General features: G+C 37.8%; 1 protein-coding gene across 3 annotated transcripts; it reads right to left on the reverse strand.

The window, feature by feature from the left end:
• Nucleotides 1–286: 286 nt before the first annotated feature.
• On the reverse strand, nucleotides 287–18,210 carry mitfa (melanocyte inducing transcription factor a). 3 transcript variants are annotated; one of them, XM_058055084.1, is made up of 9 exons: nucleotides 18,137–18,210; nucleotides 6,577–6,810; nucleotides 6,389–6,484; nucleotides 6,186–6,294; nucleotides 5,889–5,972; nucleotides 4,289–4,345; nucleotides 4,057–4,132; nucleotides 3,654–3,801; nucleotides 287–1,332 (listed from the first exon to the last, which is right to left on the reverse strand). In XM_058055084.1, the coding sequence occupies exons 1-9, from the start codon at nucleotides 18,137–18,139 to the stop codon at nucleotides 928–930; spliced, it is 1,212 nt and encodes a 403-aa protein (XP_057911067.1). In that variant the 5' UTR covers nucleotides 18,140–18,210; the 3' UTR covers nucleotides 287–927. The 3 variants fall into 3 exon arrangements, with proteins under 3 accessions (XP_057911067.1, XP_057910976.1, XP_057910893.1); XM_058054993.1 differs by lacking the exon at nucleotides 18,137–18,210 and adding an exon at nucleotides 7,953–8,054 and having other exon boundaries at nucleotides 6,592–6,810; XM_058054910.1 differs by lacking the exon at nucleotides 18,137–18,210 and adding an exon at nucleotides 7,953–8,054.
• Between the last annotated feature and the right edge of the window lie 219 nt (nucleotides 18,211–18,429).

An 18,429-nucleotide genomic window follows, 5' to 3' on the forward strand; every position in this document is an offset into this window, starting at 1 on the left:
TGTTGTTTTGAACAACATTCATGCATGTGAAATATGAGCTGGCGCTTTTTATCCATCTTTCCTGATGCAGTCTATCAACAATCGATCCATTATGTTTCAACAAATGTAGTTATGTCTTGGTGATTTTCCATTGTACATTTATGTACGTTTATGGTGTGTGCACAAGGCATGAACATTATGCATGATGATTTCCAACCAAAACGTAGGACCTTGCTAAAATGAATGACAATTTTAATATACAGTACAATACATTTCTATATTCATATAAAAAAAACATTTACAGCTTTGAAGCACATGTACTTGTACATGGGGTCATGTTTACAATTTCATATTAAAAGGAGTCGAAACAAGCAGTTTTAGAGAACGCTCGGCCCCACCAGCCAAAGTCGAGCGAGATCCACGTAAAGTGAAAGTGAACTTCTCCTCACAAACCTGCTGGGAAGACCATCCCAATGATCAGGAACGTTACATTAACTGGTTGTTGGCGTGTCGGTCTGTTCTGGTTTCAACCAATCCTTAGCCGAGCGACTAATGAAACTACTTGTGTGTGAAGGCTTCATTCTAAAGAACCGGGGTGTGTTTTGTTTTGTTCCAAGTGAACCAAAAGGTCTTGGGGTCATTTGTCTGTTGTAGATAAGCACATTCTGTATATCTTGCAGAACGCAGAACAGAAAGGAAAATATTCCATTCCTAACAGTTGTGAGGAAAAGCAACAAAGAACTCACCCAAGGACTTGGACAAGGTGCAAACTCTCCACTGGAAGGCCTGAGCTGAGGTTTAAACTCAGTCCCAACCCGGACCTCTTTGTGTTTTTTATGTACCAGCCGTGCTGACTAGCGTAACCTACCTGTCAGTAAACACACCAGGAGAAGGTGTGTCTCATCGCTGAGGTGCTACAAAGTATCGGTGAGCAAGGCACTATAGCAACTAACCGGCGCGCTCCTTCTCCTCCCCGCTTGAGATGGAGGCGGAGCTGTGGTGGACGCTAACCGAGCCGTCGGGCGACATCGACGACAGTAAGGGGTCGCTCGGGGAAATGGGTGCCAGTGTGTTGTCCATTACCAGTTCTTTCATTTTACAGGTCCTGGGGTTCCCGTACGGCCCCGGGTCCCCGGCGTCTGTGGGAAGCGAGTCAAAGCTAATGGTGCCGTTGTTGAGGTCCAGCGTGGTGGGAGGGGACATGTCGGGAGCCGAGGTGTGATGGTAGAGCTCCGTGTTGCAGTCGTCGAGCATGGGCTCCTGTTTAATGACGCGGCCCATCAGCTCCGACGTGCACATCGACGGGACGGACATCTCTGTGAGGCCGTGAGCGCGAGCCTGGATCTCCAGCTCCTACGTATGTGGAAATCAATTCAATGAAAAATGTTATTTTCATTTATCAGTTCAGTTTGGGATGCCGAACCAGCGGTTTTACAGACGGACTGCACCATTTAGAGGTGGCGATGGGGGGTTTTCACAGTACTAAATACCATAAAATACCATAAAAGCACACATGGAGGAAAACAATGTCAACAAATTGCTATAGCTTTAAGAATCCTTTATAATATTTATTATTATTATTATTTTAAAAAAAAAGAATCCTTTATTATCACCATTTTATGTCTCACAAAAATCACAAATAAATGTGCAGGTGATGGTGAATGGGTTTGATTTCAGCTATGTCAACAACCGCTTATGTCGACGTCAGTTAGCCAGTATGAGGGGTGTATATAATATTTATTATTATTAATATTTATTATATTTTTTTAAAAAAGAAATCCTTTTTATCAACGTTTTATGTCTCTGGAAAAAATCACAAATAAATGTGCAGGTGATGGTGAATGGGTTCGATTTCAGCTATGTCAACAACCGCTTATGTCGATGTCAGTTAGCCAGTATGAGGGGTGTATGTAAGATTTATTATTATTAATATTTATTTATTATTATTTTTTTTTAAAGAATCCTTTGTTATCAATGTTTTATGTCTCTGGAAAAAAAATCACAAATAAATGTGCAGGTGATGGTGAATGGGTTCGATTTCAGCTATGTCAACAACCGCTTATGTTGATGTCAGTTAGCCAGTATGAGGGGTGTATATAATATTTATTATTATTTATTATATTTTAAAAAAAAAGAATCCTTTATTATCACCGTTTTATGTCTCACAAAAATCACAAATAAATGTGCAGGTGATGGTGAATGGGTTCGATTTCAGCTATGTCAACAACCGCTTATGTCGACGTCAGTTAGCCAGTATGAGGGGTGTATATAATATTTATTATTATTAATATTTATTATTATTTATTTTTATTTTTTTTAAACAATCCTTTGTTATCAATGTCAAAAATCACAAATAAATGTGCAGGTGATGTCGACGTCAGTTAGCCAGTATGAGGGGTGTATATAATATTTATTATTATTAATATTTATTTATTTATTTTTTTTTTTTAAACAATCCTTTGTTATCAATGTTTTATGTCTCTGGAAAAAAATCACAAATAAATGTGCAGGTGATGTCGACGTCAGTTAGCCAGTATGAGAGGTGTATATAATATTTATTATTATTAATATTTATTATTTTTATTTTTTTTTTAAACAATCCTTTGTTATCAATGTTTTATGTCTCTGGAAAAAAATCACAAATAAATGTGCAGGTGATGGTGAATGGGTTCGATTTCAGCTATGTCAACAACCGCTTATGTCGACGTCAGTTAGCCAGTATGAGGGGTGTATATAATATTTATTATTATTTATTATATATAAAAAAAAGAATCCTTTATTATCACCGTTTTATGTCTCACAAAAATCACAAATAAATGTGCAGGTGATGGTGAATGGGTTCGATTTCAGCTATGTCAACAACCGCTTATGTTGACGTCAGTTAGCCAGTATGAGGGGTGTATATAATATTTATTATTATTAATATTTATTATTATTATTTTATTTTTTTTTAAACAATCCTTTGTTATCAATGTCAAAAATCGCAAATAAATGTGCAGGTGATAGTGAATGGGTTCGATTTCAGCTATGTCAACAACCGCTTATGTTGATGTCAGTTAGCCAGTATGAGGGCTGTATATAATGTTTATTATTATTAATATTTAATAATATTTATTATATTTAAAAAAAGAATCCTTTATTATCAATGTTTCATGTCTCTGGAAAAAATCACAAATAAATGTGCAGGTGATAGTGAATGGGTTCGATTTCAGCTATGTCAACAACCGCTTATGTTGACGTCAGTTAGCCAGTATGAGGGGTGTTGAGATAACCGGGTTTTCCTGTAAAAAAAAAAAGCAAAAAACATTCTACCCAATAGCTTTTTGGTCAAAATGACCATTTTGGAGGCTTAATTTAAGAATTAAATTAAGAATTTCAGTTTTTACATCATGGGGGTAAAATTTCAAGGTTCTATGTGCAATAAAAAGATTTGCAATGCTATGAAAGTACAGATTTTAAGCTTTAATTCCAGTTTTGTGATGTAAATATTGTACAACGGGGGTGTCATTTCTTCATGTTTTGTTGTTTTTTCTATCAATACAGGTCGTTGAACCGCCACAACAGTGAATAGTATATTTCATATAAAATCTCTTCATTGAAGCTCATTCTATCCATTTTTGTCAATTGACTTAAAGGTAAGTTTTAGTATGTTAATCCTCCGTGGGAATACCCACCTGGATACGAAGCAACAGGTGACGGTTGGCATGCTCCAGCTTTCTCTGCCTGCACTCGAGTTCTTTGGTCCTCTGCTGCTCCCTTTGGAGTTTCCTGATGTAGTCCACCGAGGCTTTCAGAATGGTGCCCTTATTCCAGCGCATGTCTCTGGGGTATGCAGGAGACAAAAGGTCTAAAGTCAGAGTCAGCTGAGCAGCTGACCGGAACAACACAGGATTCTTCACGGCCATTCTCAACAAATAAACCATTACACTTAAAGGACGCTTGGTGATGTGAAGAGCACGGTCGTTAAAGTCAGGTTTTAACGGACTAGACTATGTCCGATCAAGACATACACACAGATAAACGAATGAATGAATGAACGTGCATCAATGAGTATAAATACATCCGAAATATACTTACGGATCATTCGACTTTGGGATCAAGGTTCCCAGCTCTTTTATGCGATCGTTGATGTTGAATCGTCGTCTTCGTTCAACTATGATTGCATTGAGTACACATGAAAGATATAAGTACTCAGAACTTTTGCAGCACATCTGCAAAAAAGCTATTAAAAACTAAAAAATATTCTGTAGAAACAATATCAGACTTCACTGACATGCAATGTGTTGTCTGTTGAATGACGTAGACTCACTTAGGTTGTGATTGTCTTTCTTCTGGCGTTCTTTTGCGAGCGCACGAACTTCAGCTTCTGTGAAGCCGAGGCAAAATGTAAATATCATAAAAAAGCTACACAAAAGCTCGTCAGTCATCCCTCCCAATATCGCAGTTTGATTGGTAATTACCGTATTTTCCGGACTATAAGTCACACTTTTTTCAATAGGTTGGCTGTTCCTGCGACTTATACTCCAGAGCGACTTATAAATGAAAAAACTGTTTATGTCACATAAACACTGGACACCTTTTCTGTTCATGTTTATTTTTTGTGTAGCTGAATAACCATTGTGTTAGATTGTTAGCATTGTTAGAACAATAACATTGTTAGAACTGGAAAACTGGAAAAAAAAATGCGACTTATGTATGTTTTTTTTCTACCTAATTATGCATTTTTGGCCTTGTGCGACTTCTACTCCGGAGCGACTTATAGTCCAGAAAATACAATAATTCATACATGAGCGCCGTTTTGTGTAGACTATGGTGTATTATTTGTCAAAACATATTGAAATACAATTGATATGTAGTATGCCACTAGGCGGCAGTAATAACACAAAACGTGGAAAAAAAAAGTTCTCCCTACCAGTGTGGAAGTGGTAGTTTGTGTCTTGTCAAGTTGAGAAGAAATAAATTTGAGGTTTACTAGTTAGCTTGCTAATTTGCCAGCTAGCGACCGTCTCGGGTCCGTGCAGCATAAGGGTTGCAATGAGCGATGTTGTATTTTAACGTATCTTTTACTCTGTTTACTTGTTTTTATTCAACTCCATTTTTCTGTAAAGTGTCTTTGAGTATTTTGAAAAGCACTATACAAATAAAATGTATTATTATTATTATTATTATTATTATTATTATTATTATTATTATTATTATTATTATTATTATTATTATTATTATTATTATTATTATTATTATTATTGTTGTTGTTGTTATTGTTGTTATTGTTGTTATTGTTATTATTATTATTATTATTATTATTATTATTATTATTATTATTATTATTATTATTATTATTATTATTATTATTATTATTATTATTATTATTATTATTATTATTATTATTATTATTATTATTATTATTATTATTATTATGTGTTGTAAACAATGACTAAAAGTAGTGTGAAACATCTTATTTCATGTCTACGGGGCTCTAATTATGTTGAAAACTGCATTTAGAAAGTCTGAAACTGGTTTCAAACTACAAAAATACATTCAATGAACTTTAAACTCTATATTGTATAAATTCAACATGGTCGGGTCTGAAAACAATGAACCGCTATAAACGAGGGATGACTGTAAAGGGAATCAATTCCACGTGCGTTTTACACAAGCTTGGCACTACACATGGTCTACAATATCAAGATACTGGACTACGTCTTGTCATGCTTCGTTATCACACAAAACAAAAACTGACTCTGAAGATTAGAGGAGGAGGCGGAACTAAAATGGCGTGCATACGCCCCGGATCAACACGTGCGCTCCATCATCATATTGTGTGCGATTTAGTCCGACACAAAATACCCCTCACAGTCTCTACATCCAAACTTGGAAACAGATTTTACAATTTGGGTTTCGTTGCTTACCTACTGGGAAGCCATCGGACCTTTGATAGGTTTCATACGGGCCACAGGGTCCAGGTTTGCCCAGTACTTGCTTCATGCCGGGAGCTGGAGTAATTATTTGGCAAATGATTGACTTAATAGCATCTTGTGCACGTCCAAATTGCACACAATATCAATAATATCAACACTGGACGAGAATCATGTTGTTATTTCTAAATGTTTTTCAATAACAAGCGTATAGTATAGTAGTAAGTGATATGATGATTGGTTTCAATAATGCCCAGATATGGAATTTTTTGCAGTTTTCCGGTCTTTTACCTGTGTATTCCCTTTTAATGTTGGGTGGACAGGAGTTGCTGATGGCCAAGCCCGGAAGTGGAAGTCCTTGGTTGCCGTAAACATCCAGAAGGTTACCGGACACGGGAAGCTTTGGGAAAATAAACAAAGTACATAATAATATATTTAGTGTCTTCCGTATTTAAGATTTGCCTTTTTAATTAAAAAGCATTAAAAAGTATTACTGTATTGTTAATTTGCAGTCCTTGATCCATAAGTCCAAGAACATCTTCATTGTAACTGGACTCCAAGCTAATGATATCATCAATAACATCATCCATCTGCATAATAATACAGAAGAAATCATGTTACTATTAAAACAGTACACACTGAGAAGTACAATCAAGTCACTCAAATGGAATGAAATAATGACCTTTGTTACGCGTACCTCTTTCTCACAGTTAGAGGTGAGGGTCAGATGAGCCATGGGACTGTTGGGGGCGCTGCTGCCGGGCCCGGCTGGCATGCCGTGTTCGGGCGGCTGACTGGGGCACTGGGTGCCAGCTTTACCCTGGCCGCCCAGGGTGGTGGACAGATACTGTCTCATCTGCTGCCTTTGGTTCTGCTGGATGTGGTACTTGCTGGGATTTTCCAGGTGGGACGGCACCTACACGAGGAAGAACACATTTTGGAGTCCAGGAAGATCACAGAAGTCATGAAACTTCTATACATTGGGCGTATAAAAAATAGTATTAAAATAGTATAAAAATAGTATAAAAATAGTATAAAAAATAGTATAAAAATAGTATAAAAAAGTATAAAATAGTATAAAAAATAGTATTAAAATAGTATAAAAATAGTATAAAAATAGTATAAAAAATAGTATAAAAATAGTATAAAAAAGTATAAAATAGTATAAAAAATAGTATTAAAATAGTATAAAAATAGTATAAAAATAGTATAAAAAAGTATAAAAATAGTATAAAAAATAGTATTAAAATAGTATAAAAAATAGTATAAAAATAGTATAAAAAAGTATAAAAAATAGTATAAAAATAGTATTAAAATAGTATAAAAATAGTATAAAAATAGTATAAAAATAGTATAAAAAAGTATAAAAATAGTATAAAAAATAGTATTAAAATAGTATAAAAATAGTATAAAAAATAAAAAATAAATAAAATAAAAACAAATAAAAGTATAAAAAAGTATAATATAAAATACTTAAAAAACATAAGTACGAAATGAAGACCAAGATTCAAGATCAGCAATCACATAGAACATCTACAAAGCTTGACGCTTACGTCACATGACCTGTAATGATCCGAAGACTATACTCATTGATCCCTCTGTTCATTCATTCATCCATCTTTGTGTCAAACCCTCGCCAACACGGGAAGAACATGCACACGCCCCAATCGGCCGACGCGCGAACCACCGGGCCGCCATGATGTGCATGGCATCAAACACCGTTGTACATTTACAACTTTGAAATTGCTCGATGGTGACACCATTTTTAAAGTACAACCCAAGTAGGCAGCCATTTTTTACGGGAAAGAAACTTTTTCTGGTCATTTCAGTCAAAATGGCCACCAAGTATTTCTCACTAGTAGCAAAGACGAGTAATGATGATAACGTAAAGCCAATCGTATCTGTAAAATAAGCACAACTAGTATGAAGTGTGAAAAATAATAATAAAGTTACTAATACAAATTGCCTATAGTGAATTAACTGTAATGATGACACCAAATAATGGCCACAAAAACCCAAATATGTATATATATATGTATATAATTGTATCCATCTCACCTGATAGTGACTGTACTCAAGCATCTCCAACATGATATTTGAGCGGAAATATGACAAAGCAGACAGCGGCTACATAAAGTGTGTAATCCTTTTATGGTGTCGCGACTGCATGAGCCAATGTGGAAGTCGTCGGCCTTTCCTGCCAATTTAGCAAGGATTTCGGCTCATTAGTTATGCAAGTTAAGAAATGGAGGAGGACACGGAAAAGCATCCTCCCACTGTTGTGTTGTTTGTGTTCAACTATGAATTTATGTCTTTATGGAAGCCGTTTGACGTCACCACTTTCAGCGGACAAAGAAGTCCTTATCCCGTTTGGCCCATGGTCTGCGGGCCAAAGCTTGCTTAAGGCCAGCTAACATTTATTCTTTAGTTCTGCTCATCAAGTATAAACCATCGGTTGTTCTGATCGTCAGGAACACAACAGAGTGTTGGTGCTGCCGTACAAACTGACCAAACGTCAACTTGTGTTGCGTTTAAAGAGAAACACCACTTTTTTAATCTTTTTGAACATTTTTATTTCATAAATATAATTACTTATTAGTGTTATTTATTTATAAGAGGCTTATTTTGAAAGCGGACTATATTTTTCAAGCTTACGGGTGCATGAAACATCGATATTGATTTTATCAGAAACAACTTTGTCGGGCCGATGGCATCATTCTTTGTGATTGAGTGTTTGACATCATCTGCTATATTATTTATAGCAGCGTTCAAGGGGCTTTCATGTTACATTTGTGCCAAAGCTTTTTATAGACTTAAATTGGGGAAACAATTGTCCATGGTCCCAAAAAACACAGCCCAAGTGTCCCGAGGGGGGAAATGCGACAAGTGAAACAAACAAAAATAACATGTCAGACAACAAATCAAGCAAAGCCCAAACAAACGAACATTCACAGAAGATGCATTTCAAAAACAACTTGGAAATTACAATGACACATCTGTAGGACAATTTTCTGAAATGTCCACTTGATTTGACTTTTTATTTGTTTCAGTTGCCAGCAAGATGGCATGGAAACATCAAAATTCCGTTTTCATAAAACACATAATGCCCAGCCACTGCAGCATCATTTTGGATAACAGATGCCAAAAGTATCCTTGTTAGCTCTTAGCTCACACAACAAAAAACAACAACACAAAAGAAATAAATAAAGGTAATGCACACATGTGAGGGGAAAAAGAGAGAAAAAACACAATAGATCGTATCTATGTATGTCATTCAGAATCAGAATCACCTTTATTATCATTATATTGCATGCAACGAAATTTGAGTACAACTCCATGGTGCATTTTGTAGAAAGTAAAAAATTAAAAAATAAGAAAAAAAATTTAAATAAAATAAGGAATAAGAATATAAATATTCACAAAATTTAAATAAATGTAATAAATGTAAATATATATAAGAAAATAATATATACATAATATATAATGTAAAAATATATATAGAAAATATATATACATCAAAAACAATAACCTTTTCAGTAAATAAAATGTAGAATTGCAGTAACCAAATTTTCATTCATTCCTTTTCTATACCACTTATCCTTACAATATATATATACGTATATATATTTTATATAAATACAGTATATTCAACACAAACATTTTTCATAAGGTAAATCTTAATTATCTGAACCATTTTCAATGTGCAAAGCTATTTTTCTCACATTTTTCTGTGTTAATGAGCATTCATAATTTATCAAGATGCTGATGAGACAGCATGATTATTGCACAAGTGTGACAAAAGTTGGCCACAATAAAAGGGCGCTCCAAAATGTACAGTTTTATTGTTAAAACTGGGGGTTCACGATAATTATCGGGCCGATATGAAGAATTATGACTTCATAATGATAAACAGCTCTAGTGGAGCCAGAGTGAACCGATATGTCGTTTTTATGCTAATATCCGACACGGCTGGGTTATACAATCTAAAACTATTGGAAGCGTTTCCTATATTTTTGCAGTTTTTGTTGAAATTATGATTTTTCTGTCAATAAAACCTCAGCATTGATGACTCATAGTGATGATATACTTTATGTTGACGGTGACTATTTGAGTCAAGTGTTAAAAGCGAATCCCTTCCACTGATTTGTAATCGTCAATGATTTGAAATCTGAACATTCTGCAGCTGATCGGAATCAGCGTTGGGCTTAATAGATAAAAAGGTCCGCTGTGGTATCTCCTCTAATGCTCCTGGAACACACACATCTTTGTTGGGATTATTGGAAACTCACTGGGATCTGTGGAGACGACGACAAACTCGGTGGAAGTGCCCTGTGGCGGGACAGTGACTGATAAAACGGAGAATGCGTCCATTGTCAAGTCATAACTGAGTATTCCTTCAAGTTCCGTCTGCAGTGTGGCCTTTTTCGGCAGCCCAACCTTTGGGTGGGGGGGGAACCTTTTAACAAAGGATGCTTCATTTATCCCCTCCGAGCTCTACTGCTTTACTCACAGATTCTTTGTGAGACGGACGTTTATTACCTAGTCAAAGAGAGCACATGGGTCTACGTTTTAGACTTTGCCTTCAGGACCAATAACATTCCGAGAGATAGGCATCATTCCTTGACTCCCGAAAAGAAGTGGATCCATTCTTGTTCCTTAAACAACTCCTCTTCTTTGCACAGCAAATGGCCCCCTTTGGGAGGGTTTTATTGCGGGGGGGTGCTAAATATTTACTGAAAGATGTCGTTTCCAGCAAGGAGAAAACAAAACACTAAGTCGATAAAATAAGGCATGTAGATAATGTGGTATAGTTTGTGGTATAGTTAACCATTACCATTACTATTACTGTAGTTTGGACCTGGCTGGTGTCAGAAGCTGTGCTTCTAGCATACGCTCATATATCATAAACCAGAATGGGCTCAATAAATCATATTTGATTTTATGGTACTACAAAAATAGAGAAGGTAGACAATCAAAGCTTTACTTGTGTACTTGTTGACTTACTACTCGCTACTCAATACTTAGTACTTACTACTACAAATGAAATGTAGAATCCTTCTGTAGGTGGCCGTAGAGTGTAAGCGGTGATATTCCCATTGCTGGTGTGTTATTATGTTATTACGGCATTATGGAGAAACGATACCACTAATTTCCATGAAACCCACAAATGTTCCATGTTCCAGTTTTCCAAATGGTACAGTAGCATTCACATATTTTGGAAAGGAAATATGTCAAAATTCACTTTTTCTCTATTTTGCTATGTGGCAATACCCCCCCCCCCAAAAAAAAAAAAAAAAGTTGGTAGGTTTTATACAGAATTCCATAAATAGGCTATTTATTTATATATAAGTATAGGGTTATTATTATTATTCTTTTATTCTTATGGGAAAAAATAACGGAAATTGGAGACCAGACAGCAAAATACTGGGTTCAACTTTTTAAGATTAAGATTTTTTTTTTTTTTCGGGACAGTACATATTTACATTTGCATGTAAATATGCCAGATTATAGCAAGTGGCTAATTTCCATCTTTAGTCCCGGAGGGCAGGGTGTTAAGTGCAATAAAATTTTATATCAAAGAAGCAAAGAAAGAATAAAAAAGATAATCTGTCTGCGTAGTAGGACTCTAATTTAAAAATAAAAATTAAAAAATTAAAATATTAAAAAATTAAAAAATGTTCATAATTAGACCCTAGAGAACCTGTTTACAATATTCTAAATATGTTTTTAACATCATTAAAGCCGTCGAGGCGTGAACCAGCACCCCACAGTCGCCTTTACACTTCTATTATTATTATTATTATATTCATTGCATTAATTAATATAATCGAGGAAATGAGACACAATATAAACGCACACATTAGCAGTGGAAAAGTTACTTTTTTTTTTTTTTACTTCCGTTTCTGTATAGTACTTCCTGCAGTGGCTGTTGTCTTATCAGTGTAACATAAAGTAGCATTACTTTATGTATTATCTACATACTGTATTGTATATAACTCTGGGAAAACTGTTGATTTTTGTTAATACTTGAGTCGTTTATATTGTTTATTTTTCTATATTGTGTATTTTGTACTGCTTAACTGATTCTGTACTCTTGCTGCTGTGCAATACAAATTTCCCCACTGAGGGACGAATAAAGGCATATCTTAATCTTAATCTTAATCTTACTGCCACCTTGTGACCATTGTGGAATACTACATATCACAATTTCAATGCTTTTCCCATTTTGTTTTTGTATTTTAACTCAGTTTTTTTCAATTTTTATGCTGAAAATTCTTAATTTAGGACAAAAATCCAAAGAATTTGCTTCAACATGCATATATTTGGACTAGTACTAGGCCGTAATATACTATGAAAAACTGCCGTTGAGTATATGTATGTGCTATAGTGTCAAAATCTGCTGTTTTTGTAAACAGAGTGTGCAGATGCTATTGCACGTGTTCAATGCATAGATGAAAGAGAAAGTATCCATCATTCCTTCATATCTTTATACAGAAGATCATAACTGCTTGTTGGACAAAGACTTAGAGGTTCTACTGTAGTTTGATTGACAGACTGGAGTGACAGGCTGGGTAAAAAGCCATTTTAAGTCAACATGTCAACAAATTCAGAGTGTTGCATTCGAGGTAATTGTGTAAATATCACTGTTGCTTCTTCTAATGAACAGTCGCTAGCCTTTTTAACATCGTTTTTTAATACCTAAACTAAACATTTGTCTGATCAGTTTATCGGCTGGCTGTTTCCAAACTTGTCAAGTGCACTTTGCCGCCATTCTGAACAACGCTATCACAGATATCCCAGGAACAAACCACTCCATTAAGAGGAGGAGCATGGGACAAAGAGGTGTCTTTGCTCCTTAGCTCCAGGCTAGAGGTTAAGATTAGCAAGAAAGTAATATCCTTTTCCGAGAAAAAAAACAAACAAAAAAACAACACATCCCCCTCAGTACGATCCGTGTGTGAATTTGCACTTGTTCAAGAGACTAACAATAGCGTTTAACCCCATTGGCTCCTTCCTGTAATTACTTGAAAGAAAGCAAACATTTGATCAATATTTCCGTGAGAGTTATTCTCGTTTATTATCCTCGAATCTTAACACCAGGTTACATCAACATTAAAAACGCCATAGACGCCTAAATTAATGGCTACATGGTAAGCAAGTGGTTAGCATGTGGTTAGCATGTCCGCGTCACGGTTGTTCAAGGGTCCAGATCTCTGTTGGAACCCCAGCTTGTGTCTCTCTTCATCACATGGTGCTGGAGACCAGATTTGACCGTTTGTCCAATCTCGGCTTCAGGAACTGCAATGTGGTTTTCGTCCCGGTGGCGGAAAACTGGACTAGGGTACTGGAAAGTACATGGGAGTTTGGCCAACTGGTCTTCATGTGACCCCATTCAAACCCTGTACTTGGTCGTGTCCAGTGAGGGGTGCTCTAAGAGTACGGGATTTGTTGGCACACTCCGACGTTCGATTCGGTGCTTGGTTCGCTTTGCCAGCAGGAAGTCGATCCTGTTCTGGCTCAACCTTGGCCTCCACCAAGGCTGCCCTACCTGCCTTAGTCTGTCTATAATTTTCAGGGACAGAATTTCTTGGCACAACCAACACACTGAAGGAGTCCGGTTTGGGGGTCTTCGGATCTTGTCTTGTTTATTTGCAGATGATGTGGTCCTGATGAACTCATCACGTTGTGACCTTCGGCGTTTGCTGGGGCGGTCTGCAGCTGAGGGGTTGAGGCCTCTTGGATGAAACTCAGCACATCCAAGTCAGAGGCCATGATTCTCAGTCGGAAATTCAGTCAGTCGTAAGGATTGCACCCTCCGGTTTGGGAGTGAGGTCTTGCCCGAAGTGGAGGAGTCCAAATATCACAAGCGACGAGAACCGGAAGCAACGCTCTCAAATTAGCAGCCTCTCGATATTCCCACCAACTTTGAGTTTTGACCGAAAGAACACAATCCCAGACGCAAAAGACCGAAATGAGTTTTCTCCGTAGGTTGGCTGGACAAAGATCTCGGAGTCGATCTGCTGTTCCTTCAAATTGAAAGGAGATCTCGTCCGGAGGCTTCCCAGATGCCTCATGAGGTGTTCCGGGCATGCAGACCTAGGACAGGCTGGAGGGATGATTCTCACAGCTGGCCTGGGAATGCCTTAATGCCCTCTGGTGGAACTTCTGTCTTGTAGCCCCCCCCTGTTCATTTCTCTGAATGATGCTCACAGAGAGTTCAGTGCAGACTTTAAAACAACTCAAGGACCCCCGACCATCTCCCCCCACTAACCTTTAGTGTCAAAGAGGGCTGCCAAATATACAATCAAAGCTCCATGGACACATCAGCTCACCCAAACGTTCTTTCCAACTAGCTTCTAAAAAGCCATCTGAGACCTTTAGGTATTGTTTATTGGATTTTTATCGGAACACAAGGCGCTCTTAATTTTAGTTCAGTTTCAAGCAAGCACCAAAATTAAAAAGTCAAAGTACACAAATGTGTCATTCTTCTACTGGATATGCCTCGAGTTTGAAGAAAAGGTCAGCGTTGAACCACAAATGTCTACATGTGGAGTTAAAGCTGGTATTTCAAACTTAGGGTTTTTCTAGGGCATCAAATGAAATGGAGTTCTTTAAAACCAAAACCAGTTTTGCCCCGCAGCTTGCAGACATGTTGAAAATATATATACAGTATATATAGATATACATATATATATCTTTGTCCCTTATAACACACAGCTAGATTATTTCAAAATGTCTCCTTGTGTTTGCCAAAATGAAATGACTCCAGGCGTCCATGAAGATAAGATCCTTTCTTACCACCTTTTATAGCTTTTATAGAGAACGTAATGTTCTCAGATTATGACTGATATTAAAGGTCTTGTGTGACTATGGAAAAGTTTTACTAAATGGCTAAAAGGAAAATGTATTTGTATGAAAAGTACTACACAAATCATGTGATGCTGTGCCCATACTATCTGTGATGATGCAGATATACAGAATGTAGAGTCACTGTGTTTATATACTATATAATATATACTATATACTATGTACTATATACTATATAATGTTCAATTCAACACCTCAATCTTTATTTATTCATCCATTTTCTATGCAATTGTCCTGGTGGGCTGGAACCTACCCAAGGTGACTTTGGCCTACAACTCAGAGTCTCCAATTAACCTAACATGCGTCGTTTCCTGGTTGGTTTCCTGGAGGTTAAATCTTGCGTTTTGGTTTTGGCTGCTCTGCGATTACGTCGTCCTCCCTTCTTAAGCCTGGCAGAGAGATTTGCTCGGTGCCAGATTGTTCCATAACTAATGTTTCTGGCCATTAGTATTGCTTGTTACAGTGAATATCTTTTCCCTGATTGGTTATCTCCAGGGAAGTGCTGTGTTTTTTTGTGCTACAGTATTAGCTTAGCTTACCTGCTTGTTTTTTTTCAGCAGCGCTTTTACTTCCTTACTCGTGTGAGTCCTTTTTCCGGGCAGCGTTTTGTGTTTTCCTTTGGTGTGGCTTATGTTGGACTCTGTATGAATATCCATTTGAGAGTGTATTTATATTTATATATATTTATATATACAGAGTGAGGGAACCTGGTCAGGTTTTAATGATCTTACAATATGCACAATAATCCCTAATTAAATCCTGAATAACAAAGTGGGCTACGGTTGTAACCCCCAACCTCACAGCACAACAGTTTATTTTTGTCTTCGATGGCTTATTTGCTCTTATTATGTGTACTATTGTGGCTAATATATTCGTAAAGGTGATTACATGGATACTATTACCTGTCTGGAGGGTATAATATTAAAAACAGCATTTAGAAGATCGTAAACATGTTTTCTATGCTCTAGCTAGTTTGATTTCTAAGGAAAGAATCCTACTTCACGGTGATTCACTTATCACGGGTCTCAAGCCAAAACCAATCGCGATAAACGAGGGATTACAGAAATACATAAAAAAAAACGGGCCTCATTTTACACCTTGAACTAGAAAATGTCAAACACAGCAATACGGGATTCCAATGCAGATAAGAACGTATCTGTTCACATCTAAATCATAACTTTATTCAACCCTTCTATGCCGTCAATCGACACTTTTCAAACCTTAAAACTTGACTAGATGGATTTTGGGACAAACCATACCTGTCCAAGGACAGGAATGGCTGGAAATGTTTTCACTTGCATACTCCTACTGACCAAAGCAACAACAGTTGGGGAAAAACAATGAAAAAAAAAAACATCAAATAACCCAGAATCAGTTCTTGGAAAAACCTTATAAAATAAATTTCATCCTTTCCACAAGAACGTGGCACATCAATGTAATAATCCTTTCTGTGCGGTACCAACATGCAGGCCCGTGTGACCAGATGCTCACGTGCCACGTCAGAATGTGGTAGGATTTCATCTTGATGCTGAAATACTTTGTAATGCGGTAGAGCCAAACAATTATGTTGGTCTGCTCTCAATATATCCACTGTGAAATCCAAAATGTGCAACCTAGCTGATGACCTGGAATAACTCGCTAGCGCTAAATCAATTTAGCAGAGCCTATCAAAGCAAGGACCAGCAAGCAATGAACCCGCTAGCATGACCGGCGTAGACCAGCATACCAGCACGAAAACACAACGAATGCTGGTCAGGCCAAGAATCCCAGCATGAAAACACAACATAGCTGGTCTCCAGACCAGCTACCAGCACGAAAACACAACATATGCCAGTCATGTTGGTAGCTGGTCTATGATGGTCTGGAGGACCAGCATACCAGCACGAAAACACAACGAATGCTGGTCAGACCAAGAATCCCAGCATGAAAACACAACATAGCTGGTCTCCAGACCAGCTACCAGCACGAAAACACAATATATGTCATGTTGGTAGCTGGTCTATAGTGGTCTGGAGGACCATGTTGGTAGTTGGTCGAAAGCACAACACATGCTGATCAGACCAAGCATCCCAGCATGAAAACATAACATAAGCTGGTAGCTGGTCTATGCTGGTCTGGAGGACCAGCACAAAAACACAACGAATGCGAGTAAGACCAAGCATCCCAGCATGAAAACACAACATAGCTGGTCTCTAGACCAGCTACCAGAACAAAAACACATATACCAATCATGTTGGTAGCTGGTCTGTGCTGGTCTGGAGGACCAGCATAGACCAGCGCGAAAACACAATATATGCCAGTCACGTTGGTAGCTGGTCTATGCTGGTCTAGAGGACCATGTTGGTAGCTGGTCTATGCTGGTCCTCCGGCACAAAAACACAACGAATGCTAGTTAGACCGAGCATCCAAGCATGAAAACACAACATAACTGGTCTAAAGACCAGCTACCAGAACAAAAACACAACATATGCCAATCATGTTGGTAGCTGGTCTATGCTGGTCTGGAGGACCAGCATACCAGCGCGAAAACACAATATATGCCAGTCACGTTGGTAGCTGGTCTATGCTGGTCTATGCTGGTCGAGAGGACCATGTTGGTAGCTGGTCTATGCTGGTCCTCCGGCACAAAAACACAACGAATGCTAGTTAGACCAAGCATCCAAGCATGAAAACGCAACATAACTGGTCTACAGACCAGCTACCAGAACAAAAACACAACATATGCCAATCATGTTGGTATGCCAATCGTACTGGTATGCTGGTCTCCAGACCAGCTACCAGAACAAAAACACAATATATGCCAGATATGTTGGTAGCTGGTCTATGCTGGTCTGGAGGACCAGCGTACCAGCGCGAAAACGCAATATATGCCAGACATGTTGGTAGCTGGTCTATGCTGGTCTGGGGGACCAGCATGCCAGCGCGAAAACACAATATATGCCAGTCACGTTGGTAGCTGGTCTATGCTGGTCCTCCGGCACAAAAACACAACGAATGCTAGTTAGACCAAGCATCCAAGCATGAAAACACAACATAACTGGTCTAAAGACCAGCTACCAGAACAAAAACACAACATATGCCAATCATGTTGGTATGCCAATCGTACTGGTATGCTGGTCTCCAGACCGGCTACCAGAACAAAAACACAATATATGCCAGTCATGTTGGTAGCTAGTCTATGCTGGTCTGGAGGACCAGCACAAAAACACACCGAATGCTGGTCAGACCAAGCATCCCAGCATGAAAACACAATATATGCCAATCATGTTGGTAGCTGGTCTATGCTGGTCTGGAGGACTAGTATGTGTATATACTATGTAATACTGGTGTATGGTGCCAGTTACCATGAGGAATACAAACGGTGATAAACTCACCATAGGGGGGTCTGTGGGATAGACTCTGAGACATGCTATCCCCACTTCCACTCCATCCCTTTGTGATCTTGACCTGGAAAACAAGGACACGTCAGTGATCAGGCCTCTGATTGGTGATCAGTGAAGGGTTGGTCGACATCATCGTGATGCATTACTGAGTATGGCTGCCCCACAGCAAGCAGATATTGGGTATGTCCAATGTGTACCTTGTTTTTGAATATTGACCTTTTACGCGAAATTACCATTTTAATGATGCAGTTGTCCGTCAAGTCTCTTTATGACCACCCAACGTC

The sequence above is a fragment of the Doryrhamphus excisus genome, chromosome 1, assembly GCF_030265055.1.
Source record: "Doryrhamphus excisus isolate RoL2022-K1 chromosome 1, RoL_Dexc_1.0, whole genome shotgun sequence".
Classification (NCBI taxonomy): Eukaryota; Metazoa; Chordata; class Actinopteri; order Syngnathiformes; family Syngnathidae; genus Doryrhamphus; species Doryrhamphus excisus.